The 13025-nt window shown below is 40.8% G+C and overlaps 2 protein-coding genes across 7 annotated transcripts in view; one reads left to right on the top strand and one right to left on the bottom strand.

The window, feature by feature from the left end:
* Window positions 1-13025, top strand: part of SEC22A (SEC22 homolog A, vesicle trafficking protein) — a 45536-nt gene that overhangs the window by 20478 nt on the left and 12033 nt on the right. For 3 of the 5 annotated variants that reach the window (XM_030487017.1, XM_030487018.1, XM_030487019.2), the window contains one exon: window positions 687-1684. The exons of 1 other annotated variant lie outside the window; for it this stretch is intronic. In XM_030487017.1, the coding sequence (XP_030342877.1) occupies window positions 687-887 (201 nt within the window). In that variant the 3' untranslated portion in view covers window positions 888-1684. Of the gene's footprint in view, window positions 1-686; window positions 1685-8095; window positions 10238-13025 lie in introns of those variants that run through there. One more of the 5 variants, XM_030487020.1, reaches the window with a different exon arrangement.
* ADCY5 (adenylate cyclase 5) overlaps window positions 8176-13025 on the bottom strand; it is a 216093-nt gene continuing 211243 nt past the window's right edge. For both annotated transcript variants that reach the window (XM_030487012.2, XM_030487014.1), the window contains exons 20-21: window positions 12113-12237; window positions 8176-10605 (exon numbers count right to left, since the gene is read on the bottom strand). In XM_030487012.2, coding sequence (XP_030342872.1) covers window positions 10477-10605; window positions 12113-12237 — 254 coding nt within the window. In that variant the 3' untranslated portion in view covers window positions 8176-10476. The remainder of the gene's footprint in view (window positions 10606-12112; window positions 12238-13025) is intronic.

Raw genomic sequence — 13025 nt, 5'->3', positions numbered from 1 at the left:
AGGAAGAAGGTAGAGTTGGGAACTGCGGGCAGTCCTGACGTTCTGCGTTACACCATGGTGTACAGAAACTGACTCTTAAAACGTGGTGGAATTATAGTAGAGTTGTTGTGTATTTCTCTCCACACGTGATCCGTCTTGCACCAGCTGAAGAAGGGCGGTGGGTATTTGTAGACTCTCCACATCTATCAGTTAATTCTCTGCATTAACCCTGGCAGGACACTGTGTTGGTGTCTGGGGGCTTGCCTCTTGCTGAAGTATACTCTTGCTGAGTATTCCCACTGCAGGGCCCTGCTATTTTCCCTGTCCTTCCCATTGCTTTGTCTGAAGAAGACTGAACCCTGGCTCCTGGTCCTTCTCCATTCCTCAAGTGGAACAGAGTGTGTTTTGACCAGAGATTGCCAGGAACATCGACTTTCATTTGTCATGGGCCACTCATTATTGCCGGTTGTAAAAAATTATTGTGAGAGAATTGTTCATAAAGAGCATTTAATGGAAGTAAAATGTAACCTTTTATTGCTGTCAGGTGCTTTTCACCCTTCCATGACTGCTACATTAATACTGTTCTTACATGTTTGATTTAGACTTTTACTTGGTTTGGGTTTGTAATTTCTCAATGACCAGATAGTGTTTCTCAGCGGAAGTTACTTTTCATACATTAATCAGATTTCTTTTTTATTTCCTGACAGTGTTACCTGTTTGTATACTACACAGGCTGGAGGAATGCCAAATCCTTCCTGACTTTTGGGTTAATTTGCTTGTGTAACATGTATCTGTATGAACTGCGCAACCTGTGGCAGCTCTTCTTTCATGTGACTGTGGGAGCATTTTCTACCTTACAAATTCGACTGCGACAACCACAGGGAAAGTCCCCCGATTACAATGTCTGACAAGTCCTGGAACATTTAGAGGCAGTCTTGTTCCAACAGTTACTCACTCTCAGGAATGTAAAGCTGTTCTCCAAAAGAAGCTGTCTGGATGGTTTTTTTTGGGTTTTTTTTGTTTGTTTGGTTGGTTGCTTTTTTTTTAATAAAGCAATGCAAGATGCCTGTGGACATTTTTCACTTGATGGTTAAACTTTTTTTAATGAAGGACACAAGAGAATATGGGACTAGAGGAGGAAAATAGATTATATCCATACATTGAAATGTATGTAGGGACACTAAGTTTGGGGAGTTTGATTGGTGGCATAAAAAAGCTTAATTCACAAGTGGGTTAATGGAAGGAATGTAGAGAGTATGTGTTCTGCATATCATGCAAGCTCTTCACTTCCAAAATCAATTTTGCCTTTGTGAGGCAGTAGGGGGTAGGCTAACTAAATAATAACAATAATGCTATTGCATATTGGCAAACTAGATTTGGCATATATCAGATACTAAGTTTTGGAATATTTTGTTTCACATTGACGTATATATGAATGTTTTCTTAATTAAAATGTGACCTGGAAACTGGTTCTGGGGTTCACCTGTATGGCACCTGTGGCCCTCTGTCTACTGTTATAAATACTTTAACATTTTTCCATTTATGATTTCCTTTTAATTATCTTTGATCCGTGTGGACACAGTTTCTTTTTAGCAATTATTCAGAAAGTTCTGCCACTTAACTGAAGATTTTTGCACGCTTCCTGTGTTTGAACTCTGGGAAGGTTGAAAGGAAATGGATTGGTGAGTAAATGGAGTAACTTGTACTTGTTGGACTATTGTTCTTCTTTTTATACATTTTTAGAACTGGACAAATAATTAGCTCAAATGTGAGATAAACAACTGCTGACAGGAACATAATAAATCAGTCTGATTAGCTTAAACAAGAAAAGACCAGGGATTTTCTTTGTTCTTCTGGCTTTATGGGTTGGATGGTTTGTGCTGGTATAGAGCCTCCTTGGTCTAGACTTGTGTTTGAGAGACCATTGTGTGCTTCTGAAGTTGGTGAATCAACTAACAAACCCCAGATGCTTAGAAAATAGAATAGCAACCATATAGTACCACCATCAGTTAAATGTGGGTTTTGTTGTTGTTGTTTTTACAATTATATGACAGTTATTTATGAGGTTTCATAATATACAAATAGATGGAGGTAGATTTTTATGTATGACCTGGAATAATATAAGGGTTCACTGAAATATTGAAGATAAAAAAGCAAGCTTTAATATGCTGTTTGTGGTGTTCAATTTGGGGATTGACGTAGAAGAAAGGAGCTAGATATTTTATTTTCTTTGTAAGTAAATAGTATTAGTCAAGAAAATTATGCAGAATACAACCAAGAAGAATTAGAGAATGAAACTGTAATTCAAAGTGAACGGGAGCAATATGTGTTATATTCTTCATAATGTGTGTCTCTGATGTCTGAGATCAAGACCTTGAAGATAACCTTGGTGTGCTGCCACAAAGGTTGGTGTTGGAGGTGATGTGCTTTGCAGTTAATTCTCTTCCCTCCCCACTTTGAGACAGAAGAGTATATTCATGAACATGGTCTGCTTTTGTTCTGGGAATCCAGAAGATGAGGAAAAGATAAAAAGGAGGACTGGATTGAAGCATACAAGAATTTTAGGAAATGTTTACACCATAAATGTTTCAAAAATCCAGAACAACAGCAGCCTGTTTTTTTAGCACAGAGAGGTTTGCTTGTATTAGCATTCAGTTCCTCCTTCTGAACTCTGGACATCAGAAAAGGTGAAAATCAGTCCTTTACCATATTAAATCAGTGATTGAATGTTTTAACTATAAAACCAGGTTTTATCTTGCTCATGAAGTCTGGAAGAGTCCTTATACCTATCTTTTCACTTCACCATCGCTGATAGGCAAGGAAGCTATTATGAATGCCTGAAATACTGCTTAGTTTTTAATTCAGGCTGTTGTGCACAAGAATCTTCTGTTGCATCATTTCTTCAGTTTATATGTTGGCAGAGAATCTTGTTTTCTCTGAGATACCTTCCCTTCCTGCTGTTCCTAAAGATACATTTTTAAGGAATGAAAACTTTCTTTGTCATAGCATCTGGAGCCATTATTCCATTCCAGTTATGCTGGTGTTAAATTAATTGCTGATTAGCACATATAATGAACAAATGCAACTGCCAGTGTAATGGAAGACAGTTGGGGTTTTGTTTGCTTGTTTTTACAGCACTGATAAAAATCCCATGTCAGGATGAAAAGTTAATGAGCATGACTGTACTTCATTACCTGATATTACTAGGTGCTAAAAGCATGGCTGTTGAACATAGTGGTTTAGTTTGACTATAATATTAAACTTGCTGAAATTTTGTGTGAGGCGAGTAACAAGATACACCAGGCCATTTTGGAGGTGAAAATTTACTGAAAATTCGCAGTATTTCCCATTTGCTTATACAAACTCAGCATTTGGAGAAATTGCAGGTGCTTCCCTGCTGATTTTACCAGATGCTTGAGTTACTAGACTTAGGAGGATGAACTTACTTACAAAAGATGACTACTCTCTGGAACAACATGCTTTATTTTCATTTGAATTGCACAAGGCCATTCATAGTTGCTTGATTTCTTTTCTGTGGGATTTAGTAGAAGCAGAGCTCACTTCCTGCTGTATTTATAAAGTAAGCCCTCTTTGAAGTTGGAATGAGTCCACCCAACACCCACAATACCATATTTTTCTTTGAATGGTGTCACTATTTACAATCACTGTCAGGAAGAGATAGCCGAAAGTTTGACTGACTTCCACAAGATATATGTAATGCTGTCTGAGGTTTGATTACTTCAGAGTCCCCTATTTGAGGTCCTACAGACTTCATCACATTCTTCCTTGTGTGTTTTTGTTTAATGTCTGAGATTTTTCGTAGTGGTCTGCTCTTTTGTATTCAATGTCTGGGCTAGTATCTAGGGAAAAGAACTAGTTTGTGAATTGTCAGATTTTGCTAGGAAATAACTTTTCAGACCCTGGAAAATGTGTAGACCTCTTTCCTTTCACACTGCTTCATGGAATACTGACAGACACACATGTATAAGATATATAAGAAGAGAGGAGAGGTGAGGAGTGAGGTGTAGAAAAGAATGCAGCCTTCTACAAGGGAATGTATGTGTGTGTTACTTGGATTGATTTTTAGCTGTATCAAAGCTAGCTGAGAACTAGGTGATGATGGTTTCCTTTACAGACATTGTGATTACTTAACATTCACTGTGGATTCTTTAATATAATGATAGTCTCTTTATCAAAGGACTGAGGAACATCTGTTTAGGGATATTACCTTTCAGCCTCTTCCCTTTCATTCCCCATTTCCACTGCAACTGCTATGGTATGACTGTTTTTTGCTTTCATGACTTGTATTGAAAAAAAGCAGCCCATTAACATTTGCAAAGACTAAACACATGCTATTTTGAATCAGCTTTTTGTCAGAATAAGTAGCATTCTAGATACGTGTTACGGCTTCCAGAAATCCATGCATTCTGAATGTTGTTAATATAAAGGGATGTCTTACAGGAGGTGTTTTCCCTGATAGGAGGTAAGTGGTGAGAAGAGTAGCAGCAGGGGGTCTGCTTCAATGGCAGTTGCAGCCCTGCGTTGATGAGAGTCCAGCTGATCTCTCAACAGGGGTCAGAGGAACCCTGGAGCATCCCGCTGCATGTGCAGTTCCAGCCAGAGCTGGTCTTATACTCCAGGTACTGTTTATTTTAGTAAGGTCAGATCATCTCACAGCATCTGTACCAGCTTCTTTCACTTAACAAAATTGTGGTTCATCAATTTTATTAATCAAATTGTTTGCTATTAAATTTGATGGAGCACTTTTGGCAATTGCTACACCCACATTTGCTGTCCTGACTTCACAGAGCTAGAAAAAAAGTTGTTCAGACTTAGAGCATTTACAGAGTTTTTGTTTTCCCAGATAGCCTTTCTTCCTCAGAGGCAAAGCATCCTGAGACAGGTAGATGACAAGTACCTGTTCAGAAGGTTTTAAGGTATGCTTAGCAGGGGCTGCATAGATGCTATGCAGCTACCTGGCTCTGATATGGCATGCAGAGCTCTGACCTGGGCGTCCTCCTCAGCTTGCATCAGGAACATGTGAGTGACGCTGTAGGATTAGCCTGCTAACCTGTACACTGAGCACAGCTTGAGAACATGCCCTAGTTGTCAAGCACCACACAAAGCTTAAGAGCAAATGAGCATGTGCTCCATCTCTTGTACTGAAGCTGCTCTGGAAATGCCATGAGAAGAGAGGGCAAGGGAGAAGGACATTATCAGCTGTGTGTTTCTGTGCTCGCCTAGTCAGGGGCATTGTTGTGCCCGCTTTCAACATCAAACGTGACATTAAATAATTCCAGAGCCAGCTCTAATCTGTCTTCCTTCTGCCCTTTTCAGGACACAAACTGCATCTTTCTAGATCTACAGGCAACCTGAGGTGAGCCCTGTTTCCTAGCAAGAGGTGTGTAGCAACAAGATGACACTCCATGGCTCTCCTTCTGGTGTTCTCTCCCTGTGCCCCAGGCATGGCTATGCTGGGATGCTGTGCTGTGCCTCTTACTGAGCAGCTGAAAAGGAAAGGTAGGATGTCCATTAGCCTGTATTTCATTTCAGACTGAATGGCAACAGTCACTTGAAGGACAGGAGAGCTCCAAGCATACCTGAGTGGTGAGAGCAGGAGACTCTTGCTCTTAGCCTCTCAGTAAAGGCAGAAGTGGACAGCACTGCACCAGCTACTAAGATGGAGAAAAGTGACTGCTATAGCTGAACCCAGGACACTATTGCTCTTGATGGCACAGCAGGGTTGCTGATAATGGCTTTGTCTGGGCTTTGGTTGTTGTGAACTCAGGGTTGTGTGACCAACACAAGGTTGTTGTGAACTCAAGGTTCACAACGCTGGCTTTGGCCTTAGGTGGGGAGGCCTCCTCTGGAGCCCTTTGAGGGCACCCTTGTAGCTAGGAGCAGCAGCAGCATGTATGGTAGGGTCCTGTGCTGTTGCACCATTAACTGCTGTGCTGCTGGGGAGGGTGGTGGGCATTAGATGATGGCACACACAGCCTGGGGTGATTATTTTTTGCTTACCTATAGTTGGATTTGATGGTTTGTGTATCATCAGTTACTTTGGAAGGAGTGGCTGCCCTTAGGCTGAGACATGCTCTCCCCTTCCTCTGTGATGGAAGGGGTTTTGTGTCTCTCAGCCTGAGCCTGCAGCACTGTTCAGCAGCTATGGTAGCTGGGCTAAAGCCGCACAGGTCTGTTCCAGTAGTTATTTGCATGTGAAATTCTGTGTTTAAAGAAAAGATCTCTGAGCCCAGCTGCTTACAGGAGAAGCTTGCTCGCTCTGGCTGTTCTCCTGTGGAGCTTTTTATTCAAATGGCACCTGTGCTGTGCCAGCATTGCCTCTGAGCTTGTCAACACTGGGTTCTCACTGTGCTGCGCTGCTGCTGTAATTCCCACCTAGCACCCACCACCTCCTTATCCGCTCTTCTTGGCACCGGCTTTCAGTGGGAGCTGTGGGGAATGGGGCTGGCACCAACAGTGCAGCCTTGTTGCCACCACTGCAAGCCAAATGCCAGGGCAGAGCAGGGCGGGTGGGGACCACGGGGTGCTCAGGGGTAGAAATTGGAAAATAGAACCTTGCTTTATAGACAAGCTGCCTGGCTGTCACATGGCAGGAAAACGGTGCTGCTGCTGTCTCCCATCCCATCTGAAATCAGTGTTCTCAGTCCTGCCCCAGCCCGCCCAGGTGCTCTGGCTTTGTCAATTGGAAATCCTGGGACCAAATGGATCAAGAGAATGGAATCTGAGGTTTTTCAGCTTAGAACAGCTGATCTGCCCTTTTTCAGGCTGCATCCCAACCTTTCTCTCCCAAACTTCAAACTCGAAGTGATGGTGCCCTGAAGAGCAGTTGAAAAGGTTAACAGAATGAAAATACTTGCCCCTGGGCATAGTTTTTGGCCAGATGTTGGTGTCCATGTGTATTGTGTAAAGTACAGACAGCAAGGCCAGGAGTACTGGCAGCGCAGGGGACACGTGTAAGAAATCTGGTGCATCTGAAATGTATCATTTTATTATGTGCAGACAGATAGTTGAAGCAGCCAGCTTTGTGTTGGAGAGAAGTGGCTGAACACCTTAAAATTCACCAAAATGCTTTCTGGACAGGAAAAAGATGCATTTAGGGAAAATCGTTCAGCCAATCAGTGTGTGCAGCAATTTAAATGGGAGAGCAGAGCACTGGAGGCTACTGGCTTCCTTCCCCTGGGTAGTACCCATCTGCAGATAGTTTCAAAAATTGCTTATATCAATCAGATGATGTCCTAAATTGCATGATTATGTAAAAGATAATATATAAAGTATTAAATAGTTCTTCACCATCTTTCTTAACTTGATACTTGAAGTATTTCATGGCTTTTTGTTAATGCAGCTATTATTTTCTTAGTATACTTACTTATAAAACCCCTCCTAATAGATAAGAGCATGTAAGTCGTTCGCTTCTTAGTTGCCTGTGTAAAGTCTCCTCAACCAAAAAAGTCAGTTGACAGCTGCAGCTTATTGTTTCTCAGTTATACTTTAGGCTTCTGTTAATAGGCAGCATTATGTATAGCGTTTACTTTTACCTGTAAAGACTGGAAATGGTGCATGGCAAGCACAGGTGCCACCTTCCAGGTGTCCTTGAGAGGACAAGTACCAAGGTACGTGGGGAATTTTTTGGCAAAGGTGAGGTACTTGAAAAACAACACAGAATTTATTTTTTTTTTTAAATAGGACACAGACACAGAATAATTTAAGCTGTTCAGTTATACCAGTATATTTACCCACAGTGCCACGAGGCTTTGTCAGGTCTGCTGAGGCTATCGTTTCAGGGGAAGTGGGTGCACAAGAGGGACCCGTGAGATGTTTGGGGTGCAGCCAAAGCCCTTGCTGCGCTCTGTACTGGGTACTGTGTAGCACCAGTGTGGCCAAACAGCCACCCATCGGTGCTGGTCAACAAAGGGATGTTTCCGTTTGCAGATTCAGTATCATCTCCTACACAGCTTACATATGATCTCTTCACTAGCCAGATGCAGCTAAAATGAAACAGAGACGCTTTACCAGTGAAACAGTGTTTAATATAGTTAAATTACTTAAATAGATTTCAATTTCCATGGGAAATCATAACTGTATCCATTTTTGCAAGATCCAGAGTAAAGAGTGTGTGAATACCCCTTGAAATGATCATGACACACTGTCAACAATCACAGCTAGAGATACGGGGGACTTGAAATTTCATTGACAACACAACTTCATAAGATGAATCAAAAGTTAAGAAGACCGCAGACTTTCATAAAGCAGAAAGCAAACTTAAACCCAAGTGTATGGCATGAAGATAATGAATCTGGGTGAGGGGGTAAAAGGGATGGAAGGTGGAGGGGGAAAGAAAGGTATAACAGTGTGATGCAACAGAAGTATTTTGCAAACCAGGGAAGATGTAAAGGAGCAAAAGTATAGTACAAGGGCAGACTTGGCAGTTTTACAGAAGTCAATATACTATACTTTTCAGAGATGTTTCCTAGTGGAAGGGAGAAGGAAAGGGGCGATGCCATTTAAGCTCACGTTTAAATGGCTTAATGCTCGGGTTATGCTCAGCAATATAGCAAATTAATTAAGACAGGCCCATGGATTTTCACTTATTCTTGTTGAGTAGGAAAAAATAAATCACCACCACCATAGTGCAATCATTAAGCTGTTTGTTAGTACTACAGTAATTCTGCCCTGAGAAGAGTGGAAAAGAACTTTATTAAGTGTCAAAAGATTGGAGTCATTTTTAGTGCTAGCCAAATTCAATATCAAAACTCTCCCCTCATAGAATATAAAAAATATAGCATTTTTTAAAATTCTTTTTTTTTTTTAATAAAATATCAAGGGATTTTTCTTTAATGGTTAAAAAAGGTACATAAATGATAACAGTGAACTATTCATAAAGCCCCCACTAGTGATAAAGATGTCCAATACAATATCAATGGCACTGCATTTTAAGGTTGACCACCTCATATATATACACTTGCCATCATAAAGTTTTTTGAAGATCACCTAATTCCTGAAAAATTGAAAATCTGTGACTCAGTTTAAATAAGTGCCTACTATAGGAAAGTCAACTTGATGCTGCAGGACATAGTTCCTTGTAATGTCAAATGGCAGTTACAATATCAGACAACTCTCATATCAGCAGGATTCTATTAAGACCATCTATGAAAAATCATTTTTTTTAAACAAAAAGTTCAAATGAGCTAATTTTTTTTTTTTTTCTTCTTATGAGAGCTCACGTTAGCATTAGTTAGAAGATTTGCTTAGAGCTCTTTCTGACATGTTTGACATGATACCACCTCAGTAGCTAAAACTCAAAGGTCCTGTTTCCATTTGTTAAGATGCCACCTTCCGCTTGAACGCTGCATGGAACAACTGTGTGACTACCACATTTGGGTTTTTCCTCTTCTTTGGGGTTGTAGAATTTTCTGGATTTTCATTTTAAAATGCATCTGATTCAGCCTGGAAACTCACCTGTTTGTTGTTGGTTGATCGTATAGTGATAATCTGAAAACTGCCAAGTCTGTGTTCAGAGTATTATGCAGAAAAAAATTACACAAAAGTCTACAGGTTATATACACCTCCCACCACACCTTGGTGTGGACAGCCTGCCTGCTAATTTATATATAATTTACAAAATATAGAATTTGGTATATCTGTTAGATCTCCATGTTTTCAATATTACAAAATAAAAAATACAAAAAAACCCACAACAAATTTCAGGGGAGTTCCCCCCACAAAGTGTCTCTTGTTTACATCTAGTCTTTCCCATGTAAACTGATATATACCAAAGAAGAGCACAGAAGACTTTTTAATAAATATGGTTGTAGAGCCATCATTCTTTATCTTGATCTTCCCCTTCATCAGATGTGCCAGGCCCACTCAGAAGAGCAGTCATTTAGCCATGTAAAAGAAGGGAAAAGAAGGGGCCAGGGCTAGGATGTCTTTTCACACTAAACCATTAATGATGCCCTTCTAAAAGGCCTTTTTGTGTGCTGCAACAGTGGGTGTCAATTTTGAAAGCCATTCAGAACAGCTGATAAAAGCACAGTGGTACACTTCAAATAGCTGGCAGTATGGGATGGAAACATTATGGGAGTGCAAATCCATTCCAAAAAATAATGCTTTGTAGTGAATCATACATTCCTTCAACCAAGTAAATGTTGTGTTGCGTCAATAAATACTTAAATAGCTTCTTAGATCATTCTGTGGTAGCAGCCTTTTTAAAAAACTCCAAATTCATGTCTTATCTGTGAATTCTGTAGTACGCATCTTTGGTTGACTTAGCACTCAGCCAGGAGCAACTCCAAGGTGGCTTCTTTCAATTGCCTTTTGTGATGGGTGGCCAAAGAGTTTGCTGATATCAGCTCTAGAGTCATAGTGTGAAATTTCAACTGTGGTGCATTTTCAGCTTCACTGCCAAAAAGTCATTCTTCTCCAATTCACAATCTCGTGTAATGCAAATTCCATCTTTGAGTGATGCTGCAATCAATGCTAACTAATTGGAGGCCCTTCATTTAGAAAGTAGGTGGTCATTTCTCCTTTGCCTTTGACCTTAATGACCCCTCGATATTCCAGCTGATAGTTGTTGGCTACTAAAACCTGGTACATGTCTGTGGTTACCTGCAGAATAAACAAGAGTAAGCAGATGCTGGTCATGCCTTCCACACAGTGTTTTTCATTTGCTTTTGGAGTAATCCATGCACAAAATTAAAGTAGGATCGACTACTTTGTTTCTAAGTCAGTAGACTTTTCCAGATCAATCGCTAACTAAAAGGTTGGCACAGCTGAAGAACAAACACAACCTTTGGAAACAGGAACTACAGAAGTCACACATGGTACACAACTGGGGAGGTAAAGGGGGGAGGAATGCATTTTTTGAGACAGTCACAGGATAAAAAGAAACAAATGAGTCACGTTTTTAAAAACACACCTGGCAGTTCAGTCTACTCAGATGCATTTGTTATATCACTGGAGTGTTAGTAGGAAAACAGGTTAAACATATATTAAAAATCATCAAGAAATTCCTTAGAAATTACCCAGTGGATGTACAGTTTAGAAGGGGTCATTCAGAGATATGTTTTTATGAAGGAAAAGGTGGTAGGCAATGAGAAAGACTGAACAAATGGGATAATCTAGCAGCATCCGAATTCTCTCTGCAGATGCCACTCAAAAATAATCACTTATGCTGCCGCATAAGAGAAGTTTGAAGACCAGATTTCCTGAGATACGTATTTGTTACAATATTTTTTCACACCCCTTTTCAGGTGGCTTTAAATATTCCTGTTTCTGGCTTCCTGTGGCTGTAACATTGCTGTGCTGATTTGCTTAACTGGAATGAAAAATTGTTCACAGACCATCTCGTAGGAAAGTTAGAGTGTTGGATAAATATTGATCCAGTTAACTGACAGCTTAATTGGAAAGAAACAGCATGGCTTCCCCTCTTAGGTTTTACATCAGTTTAACTGTTTTTATATCCCTTCAGTACTTTCCCAAGGAATGACAATCTGTTACTGTGGACATTGGCTTAGCTAGCACGGGACAGTGGAATTGAATCACTGGAAAGGTCCCTGTCTGAAGGCCAAGGAGATGTTTGATTACAAGACAGTTTCCATTAATCCCTGAAACCATCCTCTTTCTCTAGTTACATATCCCCATCCCACTGATGGCTGGATCCTTGCTAGCCTCACAACACATACAAGATTACGAACAGAGAAGTGAATTACAGAAACACAGATCTGAGTCAAGCCCTTGAAAAATAAAACAACCTACAGCTGCCCATAGCCAAACAGCAAAGGCAGCAGCACAAGTGAGAGTAAGCATCACAATAGGACTGCGCTCATAGGGCCAATGAGGCATGTGGGGAAGGAAACTCGGCTCAACACTTCCACCCAGAACTAACCTGCAAGTTTTTGACTAAAGGTTGCAAAGTTGGTCAAGATTAAAAGGCAAAACTTGATGATAGCACTGGCATTCCTCAGCTGGCTTTTCTTTCAGTACTTTGTATGTATGGATGTTAAATGTATGGCATAAAGGAATAAAATGAAACCAAAATTCCAATTCACATCAGGTTTCAAAACCTGTAAGTGACACAGGGCTGGCAATGTAAGTTATCCAGTGAATTTCTTACCTGAATCCTGTCAGGCACACCTGTACTGTCCATTCGGCTGGCTACATTCACCGTGTTGCCCCATATGTCGTACTGGGGTTTGCGTGCTCCTATCACCCCAGCTACAACAGGACCAATATTGAGGCCTGGAAGGAGAAGAGAAATCCCACAATGCTCAGATCCACATAAAGCTTGAGGCAAGTTATTTTTCAGACAATAAAAACCCATCCTGAGGTTCATTTGTTCTAACTCTGCTTTACCTGACATGTAAAGCTATGGCCAAACTGTGTGGAAAGAAACTTTTAAGTTTCTTTAAGAAGCTTCTTTGATCCACTATGCCTGTCTGACTGGCAGCATGCACTGGATCTGCTCAACTCAAAGCTAATCTCCAGTACCAGGTAACAGGAAAAGGTTTGTTTGCCATCTGGCTGCCAAGCAAACTGCTCACTTGGAAGTCAGCACACAGCTGCTGTGATGCTGGGTGCCTGTGACACAGCAGCCCAGCAGCTTTCCAGAAAAAATACCACACTTCACATCATCACATTTCTTCTCTTCCTTCTTTTCTGTCTCTTTTTGTTCCCTGACTGGAAAGATAATTTAATGTCCAAAAATGGCAAAGCTGAGGACCATAGAGGCTGTGAGCAGGGAGCACATCACAGGCAAACGAGCACAAGTTCAGCTACCATTTGAGACCAGCTGTGGTAAGAAAGAGCTTCTCTGCACCAAGGTTGGTTGCCCAACTGCTCTTGATTCTCCAGGGAGCCTCAATAATAATGCTGCTACACTAACAAAGCTGCTCTGATGTTTCATAGAGGCCAAAGTCGTCACCAGACACAAGACAATTAACATCACTGTAGAGCATCTATGGGTTTTACTCTCCATAAAATCCCCAAGCTCAGAATGACCACTACCTATACTTAATCCAGTAAACACA

Source organism: Strigops habroptila, chromosome 5, assembly GCF_004027225.2.
Source record: "Strigops habroptila isolate Jane chromosome 5, bStrHab1.2.pri, whole genome shotgun sequence".
NCBI lineage: Eukaryota > Metazoa > Chordata > Aves > Psittaciformes > Psittacidae > Strigops > Strigops habroptila.
The sequence above is the reverse complement of the archived record's forward strand: the minus strand, read 5'-3'. Positions and strand labels throughout refer to the sequence as shown.